Consider the following 25411-nt stretch of genomic DNA (forward strand, 5'->3'; position numbering starts at 1 on the left):
TCTACATAATTGTCTTAACCACAACAGCTAGCACCACCGCCAACAGGCCCACGCTGGGTGAACTCACTTTCGAATGCGAAGCATTGTTCTCACCAGTCGTGTTAAGTCCCAAGTATTGAGCACCGATGGTTGTCAGACCACCACTATTTGACAGGAAGGCCGCATTAGGGCCAACATTGGAAACATCTGAGCGAAAGGCGCCGAAATAGGTGTATCTCCCGATGAAGTCTGACTCGTCGAACCACTTAAGAGTCTGTTTGAAGAATTGTTCTGTCGGTTGAGGATCTTGGTGCGCGTAGGCATATTCTGTAACCCATATAGTAGAGTTTGGCCATCTGTTGATAATCTGTCAGCATGGGTATGGGCTACAGAGAGGTGACACATACTCGGCAAGGCGTTCACCGATGTGAGATGCAAGACCCTCGAAGTTATCGTACCAATGCACAGGAAGATAGTCCCATGTGCAATTTCTCTTAGGCCCACCTTGACTCTTGATTGCAGAGCAATTTCCCAAGAACTGTTTTAGCCATGGCATACTACCCCATCCGCCAGTGCAAGCAGGGAGACCCAACTTTACACCCATCTCACCCAGTGGTTCAAAGTTCGCGACCCAAGCTTCGGCAGCGACCTTGGGTTCGAGATTGCTTCCGCCCACATCGTTACCAGCATCAGGTTCATTGAATCCCAGGACATGTGTGATGTTGACTCCATCTTTCATGAGGCTCTTGACAGTTTGAAGGAACGTCGTATCGCTTGAGTCGGATCCTACACCCCACATCATTGGCACGAACTCGAATTGTTCTTGAGGAACATCCTTATATACAGTAGATGGCTTGTCTCCATAGTTGTAGTACCAGGTGATATCGCTGCCGTTCTGGACCCAGATTTTGTCGTCCTGGGGTTTCTCGGCATCAGGAACGAAGCAAAGCCCTCTCTTATGATCGCGGGTGGCGTACGAGAGACCGGCTAGCATGAGAGCCAGGACATGCTTTGACAGAGCCATGCTCTTTTTTGATCGTGAAGTCTTTTTGAGTAATAGCTGTGGTTGATTCAAGAAAGGAGAGGCAACAAGCCAGGTTTCAAAGGTCGGGCGCCTCAAATGGAAAGTCGGGACTGTTCTTCTCAGCTTTTAAGGGTGCACTGACGTTGCCTGATGTTCTGCCCCAGTGGCGGTCGAGTTAAAGTACAAATTGGTACAGCTAAATATGAAAAGAAAGTATGAAAGTTCAGCTTCAGCAGATTAGCAGAAAGATTGCCAATAAAAAGGAGTGACGAGTCAGCCGTTGACAAAGGGAATCGCAGCCATGAGGAAGAGAGCAAGAATAGGCGCGGCCTCGACTTATGAGGAAACATCCAATAAGTATTTCATTCCATAACTTTTCTTCGTCCATCAAATAACCTGGACATATTGTAAGCGGTGGCTTCTGGAAAGTCGCCGAAAATGGATAGAGTATGAAGCTATCCGATCTGCTGGTTGGTTTACATGGCCGCATCGGGAAGATAGTCTGTCGAGCCAGGGTCCAGACATCCAGAAACTAGGGACTTCCGAGACATGCTCTATAGAATCCAGTGCTCTTATTGGACCATCATGATGATCCAGGAACAAGCGCGGCACTGCGCCATGCTCTCGTAAGTTGAGTACCCGTCAAAATCGATATAATGAAGACTGGACCAGGTCGGCGGGCTCATTGTCATCTGAATGGGCTGACGTTAGGATGCCAACCCCATGCTTCACATCATGGGCGCTCGCTCTTCACTGTTTGGCCTGTGCTCGGTCTTCCTCAAGAATGTCAGAGAATGACACATAACGGAGAGAGTGGAATAGATCGTAAGCTATGAACTAGGAAAAAAGTGTCATGGAAAGTGAGAATCATCCGTTGAGCCAACGGCATGTTGAGTTTTTCTTTGCATTCCAGTCGTTTTTGATGGTGAATTTGGTTGCACAAGTTCTCAAGGCAGGGGAGAGATGCTGTCCAGTCAAAGCGACATTGTGTATGGAGCGTATAATGCGCAGATTAATGGACAAATGAATACTCACATTGTGACTAAAAAACAATAATCAAAGTTCGGGAACTTTTCATGGGGTATTTGCCATGCCGAGATAGCTAAAAACGACGGCCTTTTCTGAAGCCATCGCTTCTCGCCGAGGTCGCTGATATTATGTCATCAATCTGCCTTATGTAATACCCCGAAACCTCGGGAAGTGGTCAGTCTCGAAGCGCTACCTCGGCTTAACCCCACACATTTGGATGCGCTGTCGCAAGTACCGCTGCAGCTTCCGTCAATGTTTACCCCAGACCCCTCCCATGATGGACTTCGCCTCGGCATCCTTTTCTCCTATTTTAGAGCCAACTGCGCTGTCGCCTCAACTTGATTATTATCCAACCTGACACACAAGTTTTGTCAATTAACAGCACAGAATATACACAATGGCCGCTGAACGTATTGGTTCCATCATCAAGCACCTGGCCCCTGGGTCGGCGCTCAACAGCATGTGAGTCGCGATCGCCCCAACGAATTATTGTCACCGAATCTAACAGTGCCATGATAGTCAAGCGAAGAACCCTGATGACATTGTCATCACCCTCGCTGCCCGAACCCCTCTCACAAAGGCCAAGAAGGGCGGTTTCAAGGATACTTCTCTCGAATACATGGTGTATGCTCTGCTCAAGGAGGTTCGGGAACGATCGAACCTCGACCCTGCCCTTGTTGAGGATATCTGCCTTGGAAACGTATGTCGCAACCCCATGAGCCAAATCGAACTCTCCTAATCGATGATCAATAGGTCTCCGATGCCAAGGCTGCCTACAAGGTTCGCGCTTCTGCTCTCGCTGCTGGTTTCCCCAACACCGCTGGTGCTTCTTCCGTCAACCGATTCTGCTCTTCTGGTCTGAAGGCCACTGCCGATATCGCCCACTCCATTCTCAATGGCTCCATCGAGATCGGTATCGCTATGGGTGCTGAACAAATGACCATCGGTGGCGATGCGCTCGAGAAGCCCTTCGACGAGGCTGTTACATCACAAAGCCAGGAGTCCGTGGATTGCATGCAGCCCATGGGTTGGACCAGCGAGAATGTCAGCAAGGACTTTGGCGTTACCCGCGATGTGATGGACAAGTACGCGGCTGAGAGTTTCCAAAAGGCCGAGGCAGCGCAAAAGGCTGGTTTGTTCGCCGATGAGATCGTGCCCATCACCACCAAGGTCAAGGGCCCCGATGGTCAGGAGAAGGAGGTCACTCTCACCCAGGACGAGGGTATCCGACCAGGCACTACCGCTGAAAGCCTCGGCAAGATTCGATCTGCTTTCCCTCAATGGGGTGGAGCTACAACTGGAGGCAATGCCAGCCAGCTTACTGACGGAGGTAAGTTTATTCTGCTCGATTCGAGGAGCCTCCCACTAACTTTTTAATAGCTGCTGCCGTGTTGCTGATGAAGCGATCTACGGCCATCAAGCTGGGCCAGCCTATCATGGCCAAGTACGTTGGTTCCACTGTCGCTGGCCTCGCGCCTCGCATCATGGGCATTGGTCCTAGCATTGCCATCCCCAAGCTTCTTGCCCAGCACAACATCTCCCTCGATGATATTGATATTGTTGAGATCAACGAAGCCTTTGCCTCCATGGCTGTTTACTGTCAAGACAAGCTTGGTCTGACAGCAGACAAGCTCAACCCTCGTGGAGGAGCTATCGCTCTTGGTCACCCACTGGGCGCTACAGGTGCTCGACAGATTGTTACAGGCCTTTCCGAGTGCAGGCGGCGAAAGAAGAAGATGCTGTTGACCAGTATGTGCATCGGTACAGGCCAGGGCATGGCTGGTCTGTTTGTCAACGAGCAGGTCTAAAACAGACAGTGCATGTCTGAGATATTCTAATTATGTAACACCACCAGATCTCGATATAAGCGAGTCAGTTGGGGATGTATTTATGATTTCGAGCGATATTAGCAAATTGGAAAGCATAAAATCTTGTCTTTAATTAGATTTCGGAGTTAAGTTAACTAGTAAAACGATTCCGGAACGGGCAATTGTCTCATCAAAGTAATATCATGAACTTTGGTGGTGATAATCTTGTACCCCCTGTGGTTTTGCTGCTTGTGACGGGTTTGTTGTAAATCTTAGTAATGATAACCCAGAAGTAAGCTCCAAACATCTACGCACAGTGTATTGACTAACGTGTTCTTCGTGGATATCATTCTTCAAGAATTACTTTACGGCCGAAGTCGGGTTCCCGGCATCAGCTTCAACACCATAAACGTTAAAGCAGCAGGGATCGCTGAAAAACACGAGACCAGCCATTCGCTCACATTCCCCGAGAGGGCGGTGGGAAACCCCGCTAGAAGTCACCTGGGGCTAGCGCTCTGATGTCACCGAACAGCCTCAAAGCGCAGCCAGAAGTTGGGCTTGCGTGGGTGGCATTTGCCAACGGTTGCGTCTGATTGGCGGAGAAGCTTGGCTAGATCTGAGATTGATGGCGACTGGGATCCATAACTACCTAAGGAAAATGCTGATGATTGCACACAGAGAGTCAAGGGACCTGCCCTCGCTGATACCTTACACGGGAATGGAACCCTTGGACTTGCACTACCTAGTTACTCGTGCTCCTCATCTTTTAGTCTTACCTTAGCGAGCCATGAGCTTTTGATCTTTTCTCTTTTGTTCCTCAATTTTTTTGTCTTTCACCGCAAATTGATTTTGCATGATCGTTGACTATATAGATTCCATGCATCGGGCTTCATCGGCAGTCGCGTCCTCTCCGTCGCTTTTCTACCTAGTTAGTCGATTCTCATCTGCTGGTCTTTGTCGACTTGGCTCTGTGCCAGAAACAGGAATTTCTCTCGAGCCAAGCTTGGGCATAACTTATTGAATACTTCGCTTGATATATGCAGTTCCCTAGACTTCAATTCCGAATTCAACCAAACTCCATTAAATTCAGACTGCGACTCGATCGAACTCCAAAATCATGGCCAAACGACCTTCCCACAGTCGTACCAACTCTGGGACCGACCACCGTCCTACTCAGCCCAGTGCTCTCCGTCAAGCTCTGAGCGCTCATGATCGAAACGAGAGCGAAAGCCCGGCCGCAGAAGGTTTTACGACTCCCACGAGCATTCCGGTCGCATCGCCTCCAGATTCGCCGGGACACCCTCCCGGAGCTACAATAAACGAGATCTTCGCAAACGAAACAACACCTCTAATCGACGGGAACAACCAGCGTTCAAACACACGCCGAGGAAGTGTTCACCCTGCCCATCCTGGTGTCTGCAGCCATGGCACTTTCAGCCCGCGACCCATGAGTCCGACCTTGACTATGAGGAGCACCGACGAGGATGGTAGCGAGACTGCAGGCTCAGGCACGCACATTCCTGTGCTAGACAACGCAATCACGTCAATCGTGGGCCACGAAGACTGGAAGAAGTGGCTGAAGAAGAGAATGCGAACAAAGACCATGGGCCATAGCAGTATGCTGGCTGAACAAGCTGGTTTCGAGGATACAGCATTCATGTAATTACTGCAGTCCCTACGGCCGTTAAACGATGTACTAACGTCTATCAGGTATCTTGCGTACTACGTCCCCTGCTTGAATTGGATGCGCCAGTACAAGGTTTCATATCTGCGTGGCGATCTTGTTGCGGCCATTACCATGGCTTCCTTCTACTTACCGATGGCCCTCTCCCTCGCTGCGAATCTCGCCCACGTCCCTCCGATTCACGGTCTCTACGCTTTCGTCTTTAACCCCTTCATCTACGCCCTTCTGGGGTCCTGTCCACAGATGGTAGTTGGCCCTGAAGCTGCCGGCTCCCTTCTTGTGGGAACTGTTGTAAAGCAGAATGTTGGTTCTGGAGAAGACGAAGACAATGATTTGTTGCATGCGCAAATCTGTGGAATTGTCGCTGGCATGGCGGGTGCTATGGTACTCATCGCTGGTCTTGCGCGATTGGGTTTCATGGACAGCGTTCTCAGCAGGCCTTTTCTCCGCGGGTTCATCAGCGCGATCGGTTTCGTCATTGCCGTTGACCAGTTGATTCCTGAGTTAGGACTCGCTGAACTGGCTGACGATGCTGGCGTCAGCCACGGCAGCCCCGTTGAGAAGATTAGGTTTATGATTAACAACATTCACGAAGCGCATGGTTTGACATTTGCCATCGCCGGAATTAGCTTCCTGGTCATCATGATCTGCCGGTAAGTGGCGCTTTGTGGCTTCCTTTCTGATGCTATTCTGACTGTGCTTTTAGTGAACTCAAGAATCGCCTTCAGCCTCGGTATCCTGGCGTTGCCTATGTCCCGGATCGTTTCGTGGTCGTTGTTGTATCTGCAATTCTTTGCTGGCGCCTTGATTGGGAGAACCAGGGAGTTGAGATTCTGGGCACAGTCAAGGCCGCCAACGGCCAGCTTCTTGCCTTCCAATGGCCCTTCAAGCTCGAGCATATGCCGCATATTCGAAGTGCCATGGCCACATCCTTCCTCATTGCACTTCTTGGATTTTTCGAATCCTCGGTAGCTGCAAAGAGTCTGGGCTCAAGTGAGACTATCCAGGGCATCCAGCTGAGTGCCAACAGAGAAATGATTGCGCTGGGTATCGCCAATATGGTTGGTGGATGTTTTATGAGTCTCCCAGCTTTTGGCGGATATGGACGAAGCAAGGTGAATAAGAGCACCGGAGGCAAGAGTCCCGCCAGTTCCATGTTTCTGAGCATCATCTCTCTGCTATCCATCTTCTTCCTTCTCCCCTACTTTTATTACCTGCCAGTGAGTACCCTACGAAACCTATGTGTGACACATGGGCTAACATCACTTAGAAACCTGTCCTATCAGCAATGATCTCTGTCGTCGCCTACTCGTTGATAGAAGAGGCGCCCCATGACATTGGCTTCTTCTTGAAGATCCGTGGCTGGACTGAGCTGGGTCTTATGGCTGTTATCTTCTTTGCAACCATGTTCTACTCTCTCACACTTGGTATGGCATTCGGTGTAGGATTGTCGATGCTCATGGTTATCAAGCATAGTACGCGACCACGCATCCAGATCCTGGGTCGAATTCCGGGGACAAATCGATTTGAGAATGCTGAAGGTGACAAGGCGAGTCTTGAATTCGTTGAGGGTTGTCTCATCGTCAAGATCCCAGAGCCTTTGACTTTCGCCAATACAGGAGAGCTCAAGTCCCGACTTCGTCGGCTGGAGCTCTATGGCACATCGAAAGCACACCCTGCTCTGCCTCGCCTTCGCAGTACCGACATGAACAGAAACGTCATCTTTGATATCCACGGTGTAACCTCCATGGATGGATCTGGTACGCAGGTTCTGACTGAGATCGTACGCAACTACCACGACCGAGGAGTGCGGGTGTACTTTTCTCGATGCCCAGCTCGCAAGGATCACCCTGTATGGCGATTGATGTCAAGCAGTGGCATTGTGGAAATGGCTGGCGAAAGACACTTTGTAAATGACGTGGAAGAGGCATTGCGTTTGACAGAGTACGAAGAAAGCATTGCTGGCGAATCGAGCCGGGCACAAGAGCTCTAAAGAATTAGAAAGACGAAAAGGGAGAAAATAGTGTTTTTGAGGAAGGGGATCGTGATGCAGCGTCTGGGCTCGAGCGTTGTTGATGCTTTGGAGGAGATACCATTGCAGGAGTTTTTATAGCACAAATTGAGATTATCATTAGAGCCAGCGTTAACTTAACAATGCTACACACAAAAGCAAATATATATTGGTAGTTCCGGGGTAAAACTTTGGGTTCGTCCTTTACTATATACTCTGTGCTCAGCCTCCGTGATCCATGTTGAAGCTATCATGATACCATACAACAGGCCATAATGTTTTCGAAAATATACTACAAGCGAGCTAACAACAATTGAGGAAGACCACAAACCCCTCATCTATCATGCAGTCACCTCATGGCGAAGTCTCACATATCGGACTTTTGGACAAATGTGTGTTGGTGGTCCGCATAACTGCATCACTGCTCCTATGACGGCAATGCCAGAAGGGACAGATTCGCGAATAGCAGAATTGAGGCATGATTGCAGTTGCATCAGACACGAGTGAAAACACAGAAAACTCAATGACTGTAGGGCAAAAAGCATACCCCAGGCGACTTTAATACAATCACCAGCCGATGCCCCGGGTAGTGAAGAGTGAGCAAAGGCTCGAGCACTCAGGGATAGCAGAGCAGAGATTTTGACGATCATGAGCCGTTGAGGAAAGCCAAAGCCAAGATCCATGTCGTGTAAATGGAGAACAACTCGAGGCGAAGTAAAATACGTCCGCAATTTGGAGGTTTTGTGCAATACTGTGGTCTCTGACGAATTGGCGAGGCAGATGAGAAAGGGACAGGGCCTTGATGTCTCATGCATACAACCTCGCCTACCGAGGTATTTAGATCATGACTTATGATGTGACGAAATTCCGAGGGACAATAAGAGGTCTTATATATCTCTTTGTTCTCCCCACGGCCCTGTCGACTTGATCCCTCGATGTCATTTTCCATTTCCCGACCCATCTCTGCAAGCTTCAAAATCGAGGAAACTCAGGGTCGAATCGATCTTGAATTCTGAATAACTCACACAAAGTGGACTCCAAATCGCCAACGTCACCACGGCCGACAATGATGAGCAGAGGCAAAATTCACTGTCACAAACCGGTCTGGCACCTATAGAATATGTATGTTGATCCTTTCAATTACAAGATCGTTGCAAACCGTCGGGCATATCGTTGACTCGATAGGATCCTCAAGTTGTTGGTAGCATGGATGATGACAATTCGACTATCAGCACTGGGAGGTAAGCTGTTTACTTGTGTTGTATATGCCATACAATGACGGCAATTCTCACTGTATTACCGACAGCCTTCGAGGTTCGACAGCGTCCCTCACATCGAGCATCCTCGAATACAGACACATTAACGGCCGGCCCTTCCAACAGTGGAAAACAACAGAATCCTGGTACGTTGAGCTTATTCCTTAACAAAACTGTCAAGCAAGCGATCTGATCATATCCAGGGCACCTACTGATGATGATTATCAAGAGGGCCAGGATATACTGTAAGGCACCTCGCTCGCTGAAGAGTCGGAGCATGCAATAACCTTCATCTTGATGACATCACTATACAATGCTGCTATTCGACGATAAGCTCCACCTAGCCCCCATTGACAAGAATCCTCAGGTATGAACATAGGGAGACCAGATGCAACGAGGCTAGTTCCACTTAGAAAATCTTCGACATTAGTACCGGGACTGGAATATGGGCCATGTAAAACCCCCTTCGGCTATTTGAAATCGGATCTCTAACAAATCCAGTGACATGGCCGATGAGTACCCGTCTGCTGAAGTACTTGGAACAGACATTTCAGCCGTCCAGCCTGCATTCGTGCCTCTAAACTGCAGCTTTCAAATCGAGGATGCCCAACTCGACTGGACATTCAAGCCCGATGAGTTTGACTTCATCCATATCCGGTATCTTTACGGTGCGATTGACGACTGGAAGAAACTATACCGTCAAGCGTTTGCCCACGTACGACCAGGGGGTTGGGTCGAGAGTCTTGAGATCGACATTGAAACACACAGCGAGAACCCCAGGATCGAGAAGGGACGAAGGACACATTTTCAAGAAATGGTGCAAACTATTCTTTGAATGCGGCCGTCAAACTGGTCGAACTTGGGAGATTGCGCGGGATGGCCGTTAGGAGGAGTATATGCGAGAAGCAGGATTTACAGATCTATTTTCTAAATCGTGGAAGCTCCCAGTTGGAGGTTGGCCTCAAGACAAGAAGCTGAAGCAGATTGGTCTCTACAATGGGGCTTTTATTGACCACTCCATCGATGCTTTTGCCATCTTCCCAATCGGAGAGATCCTAGGTTGGTCGGAAGAGGAGGTTACGATTTTGGTCAGCCAGATGCGAAAGGCACTCAAGGAGCCAAGAGCACTGCCCTGTTTCAATGTGTGAGTTTGGTGCTAACTTTGTCGAGAGTTCATTGCAACTAACATCGAGAAATTCGTATGGTCTATGGTCGAAAGCCTGAAAGTACTCCCAAGACTGCTTGATACATGGATTTATATGGTTAATGTGACCAAGCCTGGCTATAAGTTATGTCAGTACTACTAAAATTTATGACGACTTACTTCCCTGGTATGTGTCAAGTCTCTCTGAGCTTGACGCAAAGTCTCGTTTAAGGACTACATCGTACAAAAGTCCAGATAACCATAGGAGCACCCACGATCTTCAACTTGCTGGAGACAGGGACACTCAGTTACACTCAGTTTCTGTGCCAAGACTACTAATGTGTAGCAATGAAACGTCGAAATCAAGTAGCTTTACATCTATAGTAAGGGGCTTCCATCGAGAATAGCTGCTCATGTATTATCATCTACCATGAATATTGCGTGTTCGCCGACAGCCGCATCATGTGGTGATTGATATTGATATCCACTTGCCGGAGCAACTGTGGCGTTGGGCCAAGACCAAGAAGGCCCATCTGATGGATCCAAACGGCTCGATAATTCGGGGAGTTGACCATATCATATGACTCCATCCATCCATAGCTTCTCCAGTCAAGGCGCCTTGACCAAGGCCAGGTATCTGCAACTCCCCGTCGCGTCAAGAACCACAAGAACACTACATGTTGAGACTCTTTCGGACCCTCGACCACAAAGATTATAGAGTCGCAACAGCGCCGACAGTCCGGAGTCACCGAGCCCTACAACAGTATGGAAACCACTGCTCATCCCCTGGTTCCCCACGGCATACTCATCCTCGACAGGCATTGCGACCTCTCAAATCAGGGCTCCGACTTGCCTCCATCCACTCGCTGCTCAAAGAATGTCGGTGCCTGGTTCTGAATCGCGGGCCCTAGCAAAAGACGTCATGAGCTAGCAAGACCGGGCTGTTGGCTTGGCGTTGTAACATTTCCTTTGGGGATGTCTTTATGGTTCGATTTACCAGTCATATTCTTCTGATTCGACACCATCAAGGCCCAAATAGGCAGGCAAATTGTTATAAAATATGAGACAGCGTATGTATTCATATCTCTCGATGCGGGTCAAAGTTTACACAATATGGGGTTTGTTCTGACGAGCTCAACTACTTTAGACTCATTTTTACATTGATTTTCTTGCTAGTAAAATGCAAGGGGAAAATAGTGTTGATGATACGTGACAGTCAAAGCGGAAGTCATGGAGCCATATGGATGGGTGTAGGTTATCTCCTACGTAAAACCAGTTAATTCCTCGAGACGAGACCCAGCTTTGATTAGTGAGTGCCCTTCGCTTTTACACCGTTTAAATCGTTATCATCCAGCCTCTCCCCCGCCTCTCGATCCTTTCTATCCAATGTTACCACAAGTGACGTGCTTGGGCACGGGGTTGCCGTAAAAACCTGTGACATGCTGTACATCTACATGTATCACCTCGCATGAGCCTCCAGCTGAAGCTTTTCTTCATCCTTTCCTTGCGTGCGTTTGGCCAAGAGAAAAGTGGTTGGTGCCGTCTTACCCTCCGATGCCAAGACACGAGGCACTGAGACCCTCGAGACGTTTGAAACCCGGAAATAAGCGTTCAAGGCCAAGTTTGTGTTATGCTTAATTTTAACCTCATCTAGTCAATTGTGGCTCTCAGCAACACTCAACTCTAGCAATATGTCAACCTCACAGAAGAAGGGAACAAAGTCTCTACAGTCGGGAATTGACAATGTTCGTCTGCTGGCTATCATCTTGCAGCAGAGACATAGGTCAGCATCATCCTCCCACGACCACGGCCCCAACGCGCCAAGTCTCTGGGCACCTTGGCAGCGGAGTCTTGTTCGTAGACTCGTTTCTTGTCATACGAAGCCAAGCATTTCAATGGAGTCGGCCAAGTCGATCTTGTCCCCGGCAGCAAGTAGCAAATCCAACAGCTCCCCGTCTTGGAGGGAACTGAGGCGATCCTCTGATAACTAGTCCTTGTAAAAATGTAGACTCTTGGCTCGTCCCTGATTTTATGGAGGAAGTATCTGCAATAAAAGACGGGTCGTCCGCACGTGGATCCTTCCTTGGTGAAATAAACAGTTCCAGAGTCTCGGGTTTCTAGACATTTCAGTGAAATCAGTGTCCCCGAGTTTTCTTATGTGAAAAGCTCACTCCTCGTGGAACTCTCACCCTATGACTACCGAAACTTGATACTCAAGACGACTCAGCCGAATAAGTTCCTCTCCCCATCGCCCTCAAACGTATCAACTTCACCATGGCGATCCCACCAATTCTCAAAAAGATCGGCCAAAAGCTCTCACCTCCACCATCAACATCCGAAGATGGCCGTGATCAATGGAATTCGAGAGCTTCCTTCTTACTAGCGGCCATGGGAGGCTGTGCTGGTATGGGAAACCTAATTCGGTACCCTTCACAGGTGTACAACAACAACGGCCTCCAGTGGTTTATTCCATATCTCATGTGTGTTTTCCTGATAGCCATCCCGGCCTTGATTCTCGAAGTCAGTATTGGTCAAGCGTACCGTGGAGGGTCTGTCGTCGCTTTCAACAACATCAACCACCGTCTCAAAGGTCTCGGCTTCAGTCTTTTATACATCGGTTTTATGGTCAGTCCGTACTTCGTCGTCAATCTTTCCTGGATCATGATCTACTTCCGGAACTCGTTCCAGAGTCCTCTGCCATGGGAGGGACGTGCTGAGGAATACTACTACCAAGACGTAGTGCAGAATGTCGATGCGATTCCCGGTAACAAGACGTCGAGTGGTGTTATAGACTACGTCAAATATCCTGGCACTGCCCTTATTGGAGAGACTGTTGGATGGACTGCATTCGTTTGGTTCCTCGTATGGATTTCCATCTTCCGCGGTATTGGTCAGACAGGTCGTCTACTTCACCATGGGTCTACCTGTTGTCTTGACTATCATCCTTGTCGGCCGGTCTGTTTCACTTCCAAACGCTGGCCGTGGCGTAAAGCTGTATTTTGGAGAGTGGAACGGCGAGAAACTGGGATCCGGTGACATTTGGCAGACTGCAGCTGGCCAGGTCTTCTTCTCAACTGGTGTCGGTTTTGGCTATTTCAGTTCTTATGCCTCTTACAATCAGAAGCATGCCAATGCTGTCATGGACTCATGTCTCATTGTTGGCAGCAATGTCCTCTTTGAGGGGTTCGCCGCCTTCGCTGCGTTCGGAGTTGTTGGATACCTGGATATGATGCCTGTTCCCGGCGAACGGATTGGTGCCTTCACCATTGGATTTTTGACGTTGCCAACAGCTATCACTCAGCTTCCCGGATCATCGTTCTGGGCCTTTGCACTCTTCTTTACCCTGGTGGTCCTGGGTTATAGCTCTGCATTTGCCATGGTGGATGCCGTGGTAACGCTTGTCATGGATACCAAACCCAAAATTCGTCGCGAGTGGGTAGTCACAGGTCTTGTGATTATCTCATTCCTTATTTCACTCCCTTTCTGCACCCAATTCGGATATGCTCTTCTCACAGGAGTTGACCGTTGGATCAACGATGTTGCTCTAGTGTTCGTTGTGTTTGGCGAATGTGCATTCTCCACAACTTTCTACCGTTGGAGAGACGTAGCAGGACAGGTAGGAAAGCCAGCCTTTTTCATCTGGAACTTTGGATACTTTGGCGGTATGGTTCTCGGAGTTGCTGTTGCCCATGCGGTTCAAGCTGAAGCGGGTGCTGGAGTTGGCTTTGGTATCTTCATCATCTGCTCGATCGTCTCCTGTGTAATTGGCAAGACTCCTGACGAACTTCCGCCTGCCTTGACCTTTACCGAGGACAAGGGGTTTGCTCGCCGATTCATCGGCAGAAGTCATGCCTTATCAAAACTCTTGGACAACGTCTTCATGACACGCTTCTGGTACCTGGCCTTTTACTCTGTAAGTTCTTTCATCCGGCTTGTTGTGTGCAATTACTAACAGCACTCATCAGGGCCAGCAACTTCGACGGGATCTCAACGTGATTGTCGCAACTGGAAAGAACTGGAGTATTCCCGCCTTTTGGCCAATCCTCCTACGCTTCATCTCGGCGCCTGTGCTCGCCATTATCTACGGCTTTGCCTATCCCGCTTTCTACGAGCTCCGTGATGACCCTCTACATATTCTTGGCTTCGGTCTTGCCCATATCTGCTTGATACTGATCGGACTGGGAGTCCTCGTGCCCCGCTGGTACAACACGATTATCCCTCCTGACCGACGCGAGGAGGGCAAGCTGCCGTATGCTCCCAATGTTCTTTTGGATGGCGAGGAGCCTCGAAGAACTGAGTCGATGGAGACTGGCGAAGGACTTGCAGGCTCTGAAGGCGGTGAAAGCGAAGAAAAGAAGGGACAGAGTGTGATATAGTTCTGGCGTGAGAGTGAACGAGAGTTCATATTGGATTTGTTGCATACACGAGGGAAGGCAAAAGGCTTGCCCCAAGTATCTCATATATACTGTAGTTAGGTCTCCTCAAAGGACTTTGATGTCTGCTGCTTCGTCTGTGCATCAAGTGACAATGCCGAGCATTGAGAGTCGTAAAAGGCCTGCTTGCGCTGGCTCCAAGTCGACACAAACGGTGGCTGCCATTAAGGAAACGGGATCGTCGCCGTTCAGATGCTGCATGCGAACTGTTCGTGTTGAAGTTGAAGATCTCATGCTCCAACGAAGATTGTAGTGGGGGATCAGACCCAGAAGGAACAATACGAGTTACGAGAAAGGGAATGGAAATTGCGGAGTCTCCGCTTCGCAAGATGTTTCAGCGAAACGACGTCATTGACACTTTTTTGTCTGAAACATGTACACTTTCTAGGAAGGTGGGAAGAGGCTGTTTCCCAGAGATCGTCGTGCACTCTAGCCAATCAGCATTTCTTGGCCGGACTCTGGCCTAAGATGCCTTTATCTCTCATCCAATTGTTTCCTCAGCCCATACTCACGTTTATATCTAAGCTTAAGCCGGTCAAACCTCCGTCTTTCTTGTGTGCCGTTGTCAAGATAAAACAAGCCACCGACGCATGGTCCACAAGCATTCCTGTTTAATGATTCTGCAAGTCACATCATGCAGGAATTATTCTCACTTCCGCAAATTTACGGATAGACAGAGACGGAATACATTCATACCCTAGTTCGCTGGTAAGAGCCAGAACACTTCACCGATTGTTCTGGAATTCATCTACCAAGAGTTAAACTCGATACAAAGAGCGATATGTGTTTCAACAGAACCTATACACCCAAAATTTGACTCATGTGCCTTCGGTCGCTTGAAGCCGCGACGGACCGAAAACGCCAAGCATGATCATCAACGGCTATCCCCACGATCGCCAGGGTGACATGCCCCCCTTGAAGTCTAATCAAGAAGAGCTGAAGAAGATCACCGGCAGATTTCAAGTTCGTATGTCGCACTTACAAGAAATATGCATGCAGAGCTGAAAAGAGAGGCAACTCGAAAACACTTTCGATGAAACACTTTCCCCAAATGATGCTTCGGTCTGCTGAAATGGGAGAGTGGCATGATCTGTTGAGCTTGTCCAAGTGTTACACGATCATGATCAACTCGAAACCTGAGTCTACTCCCAAGACAGTGAGTGGGACAGGCGTCGATCTTGGTCTATACCTACTACCAGAACAGTGGAGGTACGTGAAAACTATATAAGATAGCCTCAGGTTAAAGTAATCAAGACTTTCCCCCCCAATATCTTCAACCAAACGCTCATAACTACTCCAGCCCCTAGAACCATCAAAATGTATTCCTCAACTCTATCCATGTTCTTCGCCCTCCTCCTATCCTCCCATTCCCTCTGCGCTACCAACGAGCCCTGTTACGGGCCCAGCGGTCGGGCAGGTGTATGCATCACTGAAGCGTCTTGCACCTCTGCCGGCGGCACCGCCATCTCTGGTGCATGCCCTGCCGACGCCGCTAACATCAAATGCTGCTCCAAGCCAACCTGTTCTTCGGGAAACTGCCGCTGGAGCTCTGATTGCGCGGGCACCTCAGCTAGCAACCAGTGCCCTGGACCTGCGCAGATGAAATGCTGCTCTTCTGCTGCCACAGGCTTCGGGGGGTATTCTGCTCCCACGATCCCAGCTGTCGGTGCTTGCAAGCAAGTTTCTGTCAACGCTGCCAAGGTTGTGGTGAATCAGTTTCCCGGTAGGATCAGGGAAATTGGATGTAAGAGAGACTGCTCTTGTCCTGGATCTTCTGACCATTGCTGCGGTCTTGCAACTGACTTCATGTGTTCTGACGCCGGCGGTGTAAGTGCCCACTTCGATCATCTGCTAGACGAAAACATTTGAAACTGATGGAACACAGTCTGCTACCCTTTCTGGAAAAGAAATCGCCGAGTGGTGCATGAGGAACCGCAACACTCTCAACCTCAAGTATGTTATTTGGGGACAGAAGATCTGGACTACCTCTGTCGATAAGACTGAGAAGAACTGGGAGAATTGGCGAACCATGGAAGATCGCGGTGACCTGACTCAGAACCATTGGTGGGTAACTGCTGCATCAATATTGAGGTCAGATCAGCTAACAGATTCTAGGGACCATGTCCACGTCTCTTACAATGGTTAGAGCCGAAACTCGCGAGAATGGAGATCTGAAGGTACCAACCGGGCAATATTGAGGAACTTCCGGCGCCACTGCAATTTGGACAAAACATAAGTAGTAGTCTTGGTCATTCAACATCATATAGCAATTTTTAACACCGTCCGAAGTGTGACTGCCTTGTGGTATCTCGTCTAATATCTACCCTCAACGCCAGGCAACTGCAAGTAACTGTCTCGAAGTGTAATCATATTGCCAAAATCAAGTCCATCATCCATCAAAACGCCGAGAACGAAGATCCCACCGATTTTAGCCCCCAAATGCTTCATTGACTACCTCACCCTCATCCGGTGTCACCTCCAGTTCGAGCAGCTCATGGGCTGCCTCAACTGTCTCTCCATCGATCCCGGCCTCCATTACTAAATCTTCTTCGGCAAAAGCAAGTCTTCCTAAAGCGAGAAGATACCTTTGGCTTCCCCCATGAGCCATTGAGAGCTTCTCGCTAATGTCTGCTAGATTGGCGGTATCGGGACCAGTCACTAAAGCATGTATCAAGAAGACGCATTGTGAGATGATTCGATATAAGCCGGCGGAGTACGACGTCGTAGTCGATCCCTGCCGTATATCCTTAGTCTCGAATGTTTGTGGTAAGATGTTAAAAGGGATTGGTTGGTCGTACAGCTCGTCTATAGACATGCTGAGGCAGGCCACAAGGCGAGGGAGAGCTAGACTGTGAGACGCAAGCTCCTTAGCGCCAAAAGGATGGCGCGAAAAGGCGATGAGCGTACGCAAAGCAGCCAAGCATAACGTAGATTTCTCATGGCGGGTAGTTACTGATGGGTGGTAATCCGTAAGCTTGTTTGTAACATGGTTGATGACATGACTAGCGACATGAGTATCTTCGTCGTCTGTAATTGGACCTATTGAGTCTGGAAGTGCAGAGGTTGTCAGGAGCTCTAGCATGCCCAAGATATCGGAAAGTTCTTGCTTTGGGCTCAGAAGTTTGTAGACCATGTCAGGTTTTATGCATCGCCAAAAGACTGTCGACTTGGGCTTGATTTCATCTTCTGTCACATCCATTACAGTGGAACAAGCCAAAGCGCTTATATACAAGACTGATAAGATATCAACGATCTTGATATGTTCCTTCATTGACTGAAAGTCATCATTCTTCAGCCGTCGTTCACCTTCCCGTATGCGGTGCTGCCATTCAGCCAAAGTGCAGATTGTGGCTTGCGCGGGAGGTGTCAGGTTCGGCAAAACGAAGGGAACGACTTCTGACGCGTGGAGTGAGAAGATGAAAGAGATGATTGAGAGCAAATACTTGATAGGCTCCCAGAGCTGCTCCTCATGGCAACGATTCCACATGTTGACCATAAGATTTGCAAAGTCCACAAGTAGCTGCATCGGTCGATCGGGACTTCCCATCAGAGGTATTTTTTGGAATATGATGGCGGAAAGCGAGGTATCTTTGTCATCTTTGAAGGAAAATCGAGATAATGTGTCCAGTGTTGGGCGAGGAGCTCCATGATCGAGCACAAGTGGTAGAAACTAGGGACGATGAGCATAGTGCCAACCAGCTGGGAAGTATCAGACAAACCTCAAAAAGGACGGCCGGTGATGGCGCTACCACAAGCGGCGGTTGGTGTACTGGAGCCTCTGCCTTCCCAGTACTACTGGCGAAGCTATCTGTGTGAGTTTCCAGTGCCATGATAGGACTATCAACAGTCGGCCTTTTCCTTTTGCCTTTGCTCGGTGTTCTCTCGCCAACGTGCAAGGCCACTGAGTCGGGATTTCTGCTGCGTCCTTGGCCCTTACTTGGACTTACAACAATATCCATCTCATCAAAGCCATCCGCAACCCATGATTTGTTTGCTTTCTTGGGAGTCGTAACTCCTCCCGTAGTTTCAACAGCGGGTTCCTTGCGGCGAACTCGATCACTGACCTCTCTCATATCACGCTGTAGAAATTGAAGTTCGGTATTGGCGTTTTGTTCAGCGGCAACAGCTGCCTCAGCAATCCTTTCCTGTTTCGCCAATTGTTCGGCATTTATCTTGTTCAGACGAGCAACCTCTGCAGCGTGCTCTTCATTCGATTTCACGAAATTGGATCGGACAATCGAGGCTTCTCCCATAGCTGCTTTGAGTTGATCCTCGAGGGCTCGGACTCGATGCTGGAGTGCTGACAAGATATCGCCAGGTTGGTTCTGGGACTGCTGAGAGGCTCCTGGTCTGTTTTGCGGCACAGCCGGCCGAGCGAATTGACTCGATTGAGCACGAACGAAGTTGGAGCTCTGAGTCTGGAACTGCTGAGAGGTGTACATGGGCTGGTGAGGTGGTCCAGCATTGTAAGGCTGTTGAGGGGCCTGGCCCATGAGCCGCCGCTTCGAAGGTTCGACAACAGGGTTCCATCGCGGATTCGGGGGCGGAACTGAGCGTCGAGAGTCTAAGTAGTAGCTTTGGGATGACTGGTTTTGTTGGAGATTGCCATCTACAACTGGCCTCCCAATAGGAACACCGGCATCATTTGTCACTTCGGTCGTATCGAGGTCATCGTCTTCTATCCAGACGATTTCTGGGGATTCAAAGCGTGGACGCTGTGTCAATGGCTTTGGCTGGGCTTGTGCTTGTGTGAGCTGTATTGCATTGTCCTCGAGTTCCTGGAGGGCATTGGCAGGGATATCGTCGAAACCGTCATCGGAGAACTCGTCGTCGAGATCCATTTTTTATGGTTGTTTTCATATCAGAGGAGAGATCCATTGAACAAAAATACAAAGCTTGTTATTGTTGCCGCATCTCGAACGATACCTATTGTCCTTGATCACGGTTTCGGGTACTGGGGTAGAAAGGATTTAGAAACGCGTCGCGAGGTCACGTGAGTCAAATTGTGGCTGCCGTTTGGTGCAGCCACAGTTTGGACAAGTGAGGCGCAGTGTTGCGGAGTTTGAGTTTTGAGCATGTGAAGAGCCAAGTGCGTCATTGACCTTGTCAAGCTCCCAGCTCTGACGGCTTGTGGAGAGATTCACCAGTCAGTCCCTTAGACCCTGATGAAATACGTAGCATAACGACATAAAAATAACCATGCTTCTGCATGGCTACATGTTTATATAAAGAAGTTGCAGACTGAGACACGCGTATAAGATAGAGAGCGACATGAGCCAGTAGCCTTAGTGGAGGCTTAGGTAATTCTCGCGGTTATTACGGCCTCGTTCTTCACAACAATCAATTTGGCTGTCATGGTTGCTTGGCGTTTCTACCATAGTCGTTGTTAGGGCTTCTTGTTGCTCAAAATTACCGACATGGGACGAATCTCAACAGATCTATAAAATGGATCCCAAGAGACGGGGGTTGTCCCACAACTAATAAGCCCCTGCGTCTGGGGCAGCTCTCAATTTCCCAGTCGTAATACATAGCAATGGGCAAGCCCATACCCAAGCAAAAGAGGGAGCCCGGATATACATTAGAAGGCTACTCTACTCGGCGGCTTCTAAGAGTCCGTTGTCCGCTCACTTGACGCAATTTAACACCCGACTCCCAAGCCCAAGACCAGGAGGGACGGTGGAAACCCGCTGGAAAGGCCGGAACACGTCAAGCCACAGCCGCAATGGCCGGGTGGTCGTTCAGGGACTCGATTGGTCCCTCCAGGGAATTTTGGGGTCAGATTTGATCCTGCTGTTGGCCGGCATTGCGTAGGAGGTGCTGTAGCTTGTCTGTAGTTTACTTGGCAGAGCCAGAGGCAGCGTCACTGCGTAAGACCGCACCCAATCTGCCACTGCTAAGGTATGCCATGCGATGCTCTGCTAGGCTGAGCTGCAGACCGGGGCTAGAAACGGCTTGACTTTTCAAACCACCATTTCCTTCCTGTTCTTCCAACATCGTCACAACCATCACGACAAGTGAGCTCTTTTGCCCACTCAACCTCGCTCCATCTTTCGTTCCTTGGAAGCACTTCTCCTCCGGCAGAATTTTTTTGTTTGGCCTGGCTTAGCTTCTTCCAATCGTGACGATTTATTTCAGCACGAAGCGAATTGTCGACTCCTGACCCCGTAGCCCACGAACTTGACCCAGGTCTGCGCAACGACGTCACAGGTCGCTTGGAGGCAATTTTTCGGGAACAGAAAACTGTCTTTTCACCACAGCTTCACTTGGAGCTGCAATCGCGTCAGCGACTCGAGCATATCGCCCATTCCTCAACCGACGACAACCTCATTGCCAACCTTCTTGGCAGTATTCAACAATAAAAAACCACCAGCGCCTTTTTCAGCGCATTCAGATACCAAATATCAATAGAAATGGCTCGTCCAAAGAGAGGGGTTAGGTTCCCCAATCGCAACGGCTCTGATGGCCGAAGATCAAGCTTCAGCAGCGAGGACGGTGGCTCTCCCACCAAGCTCAAGTCCCAATCCTCGGGACAGCTGGAAACAGTAGACGAGGTAAGCTTGACTCACAGGAAGCGACAGGGCCTCATCCTCAAGATCTAGTGTTTGATACGAGCGAGGCATTGTCGATTCATACCATACTCTAGCTAACAGCCCTCACAGAAGCAGCCCGCAGTTAGCGAAAAGCAAGCCGAGTACGAAAAGAAAAAGGCCAACTTCATAACGCGCACTTTCTGGACATTTGTCATGTTTGCCCTCTTCTTCGCCGCGCTCTTCATGGGTCACATCTACATCATCTGCATCATCACCGCTGTCCAGATTGTCTCCTTCAAAGAAGTCATCGCCATTGCCAACGTTCCCAGCCGCGCCCGTTCCCTGCGATCTACTAAGAGTCTCAACTGGTACTGGCTGGCAACTACCATGTACTTCCTCTATGGCGAGACGGTCATCTACTACTTCAAACATATCATTCTGGTTGACAAGGTCCTGCTACCTCTGGCCACTCACCACCGCTTCATCAGCTTCATTCTCTATGTGTTTGGTAAGACGCTCGCTCCCTAGGCTGGACCCTCCAGACTAATCGTGAATAGGCTTCGTTTTCTTTGTCACATCTCTCCAGGCTGGACACTACAAGTTCCAGTTCACCAACTTTGCCTGGACACACATGGCTCTGTACCTCATTGTGGTCCAGGCTCATTTCATCATGAACAATGTCTTTGAGGGCATGATCTGGTTCTTCCTGCCCGCTGCTCTGGTCATCACCAACGACATCTTTGCTTACATCTGCGGTATCCTTTTCGGGCGCACCCAGCTCATCAAGCTATCTCCCAAGAAAACCGTCGAGGGTTTTGTCGGTGCTTGGATTATGACCATCATTTTCGCCATGCTCCTCTCCAGCATCATGATGCGATCCAAGTACTTTATCTGCCCTGTTAACGACTTGGGCGCCAACATCTTCACTGGTCTTAAATGTGATCCCAACCCGGTCTTCCTTCCCAAGACCTACGAGCTACCCGAGCTGTTCTTCCTCCCCGATACTGCGAACTTCTCCGTGACTATTGCTCCCATGCAGATTCATGCCCTCAACTTGGCTACTTTTGCCTCTCTGATTGCTCCCTTTGGCGGATTCTTTGCTTCAGGCCTCAAGCGCACTTTCAAGATCAAGGACTTTGGCGACTCTATCCCCGGACATGGAGGTATTACTGACCGCATGGACTGCCAGTTCATCATGGGTTTCTTCGCCTACATGTACTTCCACACCTTCATTGCCATCCACAAGGTCAGCCTTGGCAGCGTTCTGGAGACGGCAATCACCAGCCTCAACCCCGATGAGCAACTCGAACTTGTCAAGGGAATGGGCCATTATCTTCGAAACCAAGGCATCCTAGCTGAAGACGTAAGTGCCTGCTTCTAAGTCTTTACTACTACATCTTGCTCACAAACGACAGGCTGTCGCTTGTATCGATAAGCTCTTGCCGGTAAAGCAATGAGTTCTCAACGAATAACTCAGGCCCTTTGCAAAGCACATTTTGATCGTATTCAACTGGGTATATAGCCCCTTTTCCACTCACACTGGCGTTTTCCTTAGTCATAGAGCTTTCACGTGAGCTGTGCGTTTCCGAGTATTATCGGGGTCTGTACGGTTCAAGTCAATTGTTGAGCTGTATTGTTGGGTATCGGGCAGCAAAGACCTTGTGCCCAGGTTTACAGGCGCTGTCGGTATTATGTAATGAGCAAATAATGTCCATATTTCGGGGGAAGGGTGGCTGTGAGCATAGACTCTTGTTGACGTGGGTCAAGTCGTCAAATCCTGATGGGAAATTCTACAAAAGTATTCAACATCCACTCTAGAAGTATTGCAAACTATATGCATCATGTGTATGATTCAATCTACCTGTAATTTCTGTGCGCCACTCAATGGGCTTCTATGTTCTGTTTTCCATTTTCAGTCTTGAACCCGTACAGCTTACTCTTACAATCTTCTTCTCATTCATTCTTGGTCTCCCAGCCACCTTCGGCTTGGAAGATTTCACCGACCGCCTTGCCAACCTCCAAGAGGTGGCGGTCACGATATCGCGGTGCAACGAGGGAGAGGCCGATGGGCATGCCGTGGTCACCCTTGAAGCCTGGCACATTCAGGACTGGGACATGAAGACCCTACACGACCAGATCGTTAGTCATTGTAAGATTCGTATGCAGTGTGTCACTTACGCTCCACATGGCACAGAAAATATGGCTTCCTGTACTCTCCAGACCAACGGGGGCTTCATCCGGTACACTTGGTGTGATGATAGCTGCATACTGTGAGGCAATAAAGTCAAAGACAGGTCTCATGGCAGCCAAGCTGTCGCTAGCCATCAATTGCGTCTTTCGAGTGAAATTGTCGGAGTTCTCGACGTGCTCGATCAAGACTTGGCCGATTTGGTCCTTTCCAACTCTATACTCTGGAAGGAAAGAGGTACGGCCCTCAGTGTGAAGCCCAATACGATACCACTCTGGCACGTCATCGAATGTCGAAGGGAGCTCAAGCTCATGTACTTCTGCGCCATGGGATCTGAGAAGATCTGCAGCGCGGGCGAGAGCATCTTGGGTTCCAGGACCAGCCATGGGCCAGATGCTCGTCTTGCAGATTGCAAAACGTGCCCCTGCAATGCCCTGAAAAGAACGGTCTTCGTCTTCGTCTTCATCATCATCTTGAAGAGCAAAGACGTTGGCCAGAAGAACCAGATCTTCAACACATCGTCCATACCATCCAAGAGTGTCGTACATCAGAGCATATATCTTCTGACCTTCGCGAGATACAGAGTTCCAGGTTGGTTTGAACCCATAAATCCCATTGAATGATGCAGGACGAATCATGGATCCGCCTGTCTGTGTCCCAAGGGCCATGGGGGCTTGGAAATCGGCAACAGCAGCTCCGGAGCCGCTGGACGATCCGCCCGGGGTGCGTAGAGGGTCATGAGGATTGTGAGTCTTGGGGCCGACATGGATAGCAGCGAACTCGGTCGTAGTTGTTTTACCTAGGTAGCTTGTTAGATGCAAGTGTGCAGAGCATATGTTGAACATACCGAAGATGAGGGCACCTGCATGGCGAAGGATTCGTACGGAAGCAGCATCTGTCTCAGGGAAATGGCCATCATATAGTGGCGAGTTGAACTGAGTAGGCATATCTATACGACAGTAAGCTCCGATCTTGGTTACGGGTACAAGTTTGGCCAACTAACCTTTTGTGTAAATGACATCCTTTACAGCGATTGGAAGTCCATGGAGAGGTCCTCTGTTTTTCTTAGGGATCTCATCTAGAAGTCTTGCCTCCTGCATGACCCTCTTCTCGTCCAGGTATGCCCACGCTTTGACGTCTTCATCGCGTGCCTTGATCCTCTCAAGTAAAGACTCGGCATACTCTTGAACTGAAATCTCATCCGCCTGGATCTTCCCAAGAGCTTCAGAAGCCGTGAGTTTCCATGGCTCGATATGATGAGTTTTGGAAGGAGACATTGTTTTTTCCTGGTCCCTCTACTATGGAGTCTTGCTTTTGCATACAACTAAGTAGTGTTAGGGAGTTCGGACAGTCCAGTCTTATTTCCAATGCCCTGCGATAGTGAACCTCAACACTCCAAGTCAACATCTCAGAAAGGATTAAATTGGAGAGTCTCATATGTTATATACCTTTTTTTTCGTTCGCCTCTTGAAAGCAGCCTGTGCTTCGGGCACAAATGTAACGTCTCTATTCTGTAGGCCGGTCGGTGAGAGTCCGTAGCCTATAGGACGCATGTGCGGAAGGCCTCAAGTTGTCAAACATTCGTCTCCTGAATCCGGGCACTAATGCAGTACGGGCCGAGCTGCCAACGGATACCCTATCTCGATATGGCAACGGACGTAATTGTGGACTTACTCCGTCGTCCGTACACCGAGACGTTTTTCTGTGTAACTCGGAGCAGCCCAACAAGCAGCAGAGTCGTCTCTTCCAAGTCGTGATTGGATTCTCTGGTGTGAGGCGAAGTTGATATTGTCGAGACGAGATGAAGGGTAGGGAGGGACAGCATGGAAGGGTTGTTGGACAGGAGACGTTAGTTAAACGACTCGAGCGGGAGGTCAAGGCGGACTTGTGCTTTTCGTTCGCTCGGGCTTTGGACCTCGGGGTGCACCAAGGCATCCAGCACAGGGCCCAACAGGAAGCTATTCCGGACCACGATGTAAAGATGCTCCTCGCTCTAGAGTTTCAGCCAGTAGCAGTCAGCAAGAAAATAGCTTGGTAACACCCGGTCTTCCGGTCCGACGTCTAACATAACGGATGATAGGAGAAGTCAGAAGAGGCTAGTCAAACTTAAGAAGCAATCAAGGTCGAGAAGTCCTTAGTCGAGACAGGGTTCGATGCAGGAGGGGGATGTCACGGGATAGTGCTCGAAACTTCGGCACTTGAGAGGGATCTACAGAGGAGGTGAATCCCAAGCTTAGCTACTGCACATACGTAGACAAGTCGAACTCTGATTGTATGGTTGAGCGCAGCTGAAGTAGGGATTCGAAGTCTGGTAAGTTTACTAGT

General features: G+C 49.3%; 9 protein-coding genes; 6 read left to right on the forward strand and 3 right to left on the reverse strand.

The window, feature by feature from the left end:
• Position 1: 1 nt before the first annotated feature.
• On the reverse strand, positions 2-1003 carry FFUJ_09698 (uncharacterized protein; the record flags this gene model as incomplete). XM_023568370.1 has 2 exons in its annotated part: positions 2-335; positions 387-1003. The coding sequence occupies 2 exons, from the start codon at positions 1001-1003 to the stop codon at positions 2-4; spliced, it is 951 nt and encodes a 316-aa protein (XP_023435578.1).
• Positions 1004-2429: 1426 nt separating this feature from the next.
• FFUJ_09697 (probable POT1-acetyl-CoA C-acyltransferase, peroxisomal) lies at positions 2430-3840 on the forward strand (the record flags this gene model as incomplete). XM_023568371.1 has 4 exons in its annotated part: positions 2430-2494; positions 2552-2732; positions 2786-3362; positions 3413-3840. The coding sequence occupies 4 exons, from the start codon at positions 2430-2432 to the stop codon at positions 3838-3840; spliced, it is 1251 nt and encodes a 416-aa protein (XP_023435579.1).
• A 1117-nt stretch (positions 3841-4957) lies between these two features.
• FFUJ_09696 (related to sulphate transporter proteins) lies at positions 4958-7517 on the forward strand (the record flags this gene model as incomplete). XM_023568372.1 has 4 exons in its annotated part: positions 4958-5499; positions 5551-6177; positions 6231-6744; positions 6795-7517. 4 exons carry the CDS (start codon positions 4958-4960, stop codon positions 7515-7517), a joined length of 2406 nt encoding a protein of 801 aa, XP_023435580.1.
• Positions 7518-8741: 1224 nt separating this feature from the next.
• Positions 8742-9939, forward strand: FFUJ_09695 (uncharacterized protein; the record flags this gene model as incomplete). XM_023568373.1 has 5 exons in its annotated part: positions 8742-8776; positions 8842-8937; positions 8995-9036; positions 9293-9608; positions 9679-9939. 5 exons carry the CDS (start codon positions 8742-8744, stop codon positions 9937-9939), a joined length of 750 nt encoding a protein of 249 aa, XP_023435581.1.
• Positions 9940-12209: 2270 nt separating this feature from the next.
• FFUJ_09694 (related to sodium-and chloride-dependent GABA transporter 1) lies at positions 12210-14311 on the forward strand (the record flags this gene model as incomplete). XM_023568375.1 has 3 exons in its annotated part: positions 12210-12785; positions 12835-13848; positions 13901-14311. The coding sequence occupies 3 exons, from the start codon at positions 12210-12212 to the stop codon at positions 14309-14311; spliced, it is 2001 nt and encodes a 666-aa protein (XP_023435582.1).
• A 1374-nt stretch (positions 14312-15685) lies between these two features.
• FFUJ_09693 (uncharacterized protein) lies at positions 15686-16566 on the forward strand (the record flags this gene model as incomplete). XM_023568376.1 has 3 exons in its annotated part: positions 15686-16195; positions 16254-16459; positions 16515-16566. The coding sequence occupies 3 exons, from the start codon at positions 15686-15688 to the stop codon at positions 16564-16566; spliced, it is 768 nt and encodes a 255-aa protein (XP_023435583.1).
• A 230-nt stretch (positions 16567-16796) lies between these two features.
• FFUJ_09692 (uvs3-like protein) lies at positions 16797-19209 on the reverse strand (the record flags this gene model as incomplete). XM_023568377.1 has 2 exons in its annotated part: positions 16797-18038; positions 18088-19209. 2 exons carry the CDS (start codon positions 19207-19209, stop codon positions 16797-16799), a joined length of 2364 nt encoding a protein of 787 aa, XP_023435584.1.
• Positions 19210-20778: 1569 nt separating this feature from the next.
• FFUJ_09691 (probable CDS1-CDP-diacylglycerol synthase) lies at positions 20779-22355 on the forward strand (the record flags this gene model as incomplete). XM_023568378.1 has 4 exons in its annotated part: positions 20779-20919; positions 21028-21406; positions 21456-22261; positions 22314-22355. The coding sequence occupies 4 exons, from the start codon at positions 20779-20781 to the stop codon at positions 22353-22355; spliced, it is 1368 nt and encodes a 455-aa protein (XP_023435585.1).
• A 496-nt stretch (positions 22356-22851) lies between these two features.
• On the reverse strand, positions 22852-24363 carry FFUJ_09690 (related to glutamyl-tRNA; the record flags this gene model as incomplete). XM_023568379.1 has 4 exons in its annotated part: positions 22852-23022; positions 23077-23885; positions 23934-24035; positions 24090-24363. The coding sequence occupies 4 exons, from the start codon at positions 24361-24363 to the stop codon at positions 22852-22854; spliced, it is 1356 nt and encodes a 451-aa protein (XP_023435586.1).
• Positions 24364-25411: the final 1048 nt, after the last annotated feature.

This window comes from Fusarium fujikuroi, chromosome FFUJ_chr09 (assembly GCF_900079805.1).
Source record: "Fusarium fujikuroi IMI 58289 draft genome, chromosome FFUJ_chr09".
Lineage (NCBI taxonomy): Eukaryota > Fungi > Ascomycota > Sordariomycetes > Hypocreales > Nectriaceae > Fusarium > Fusarium fujikuroi.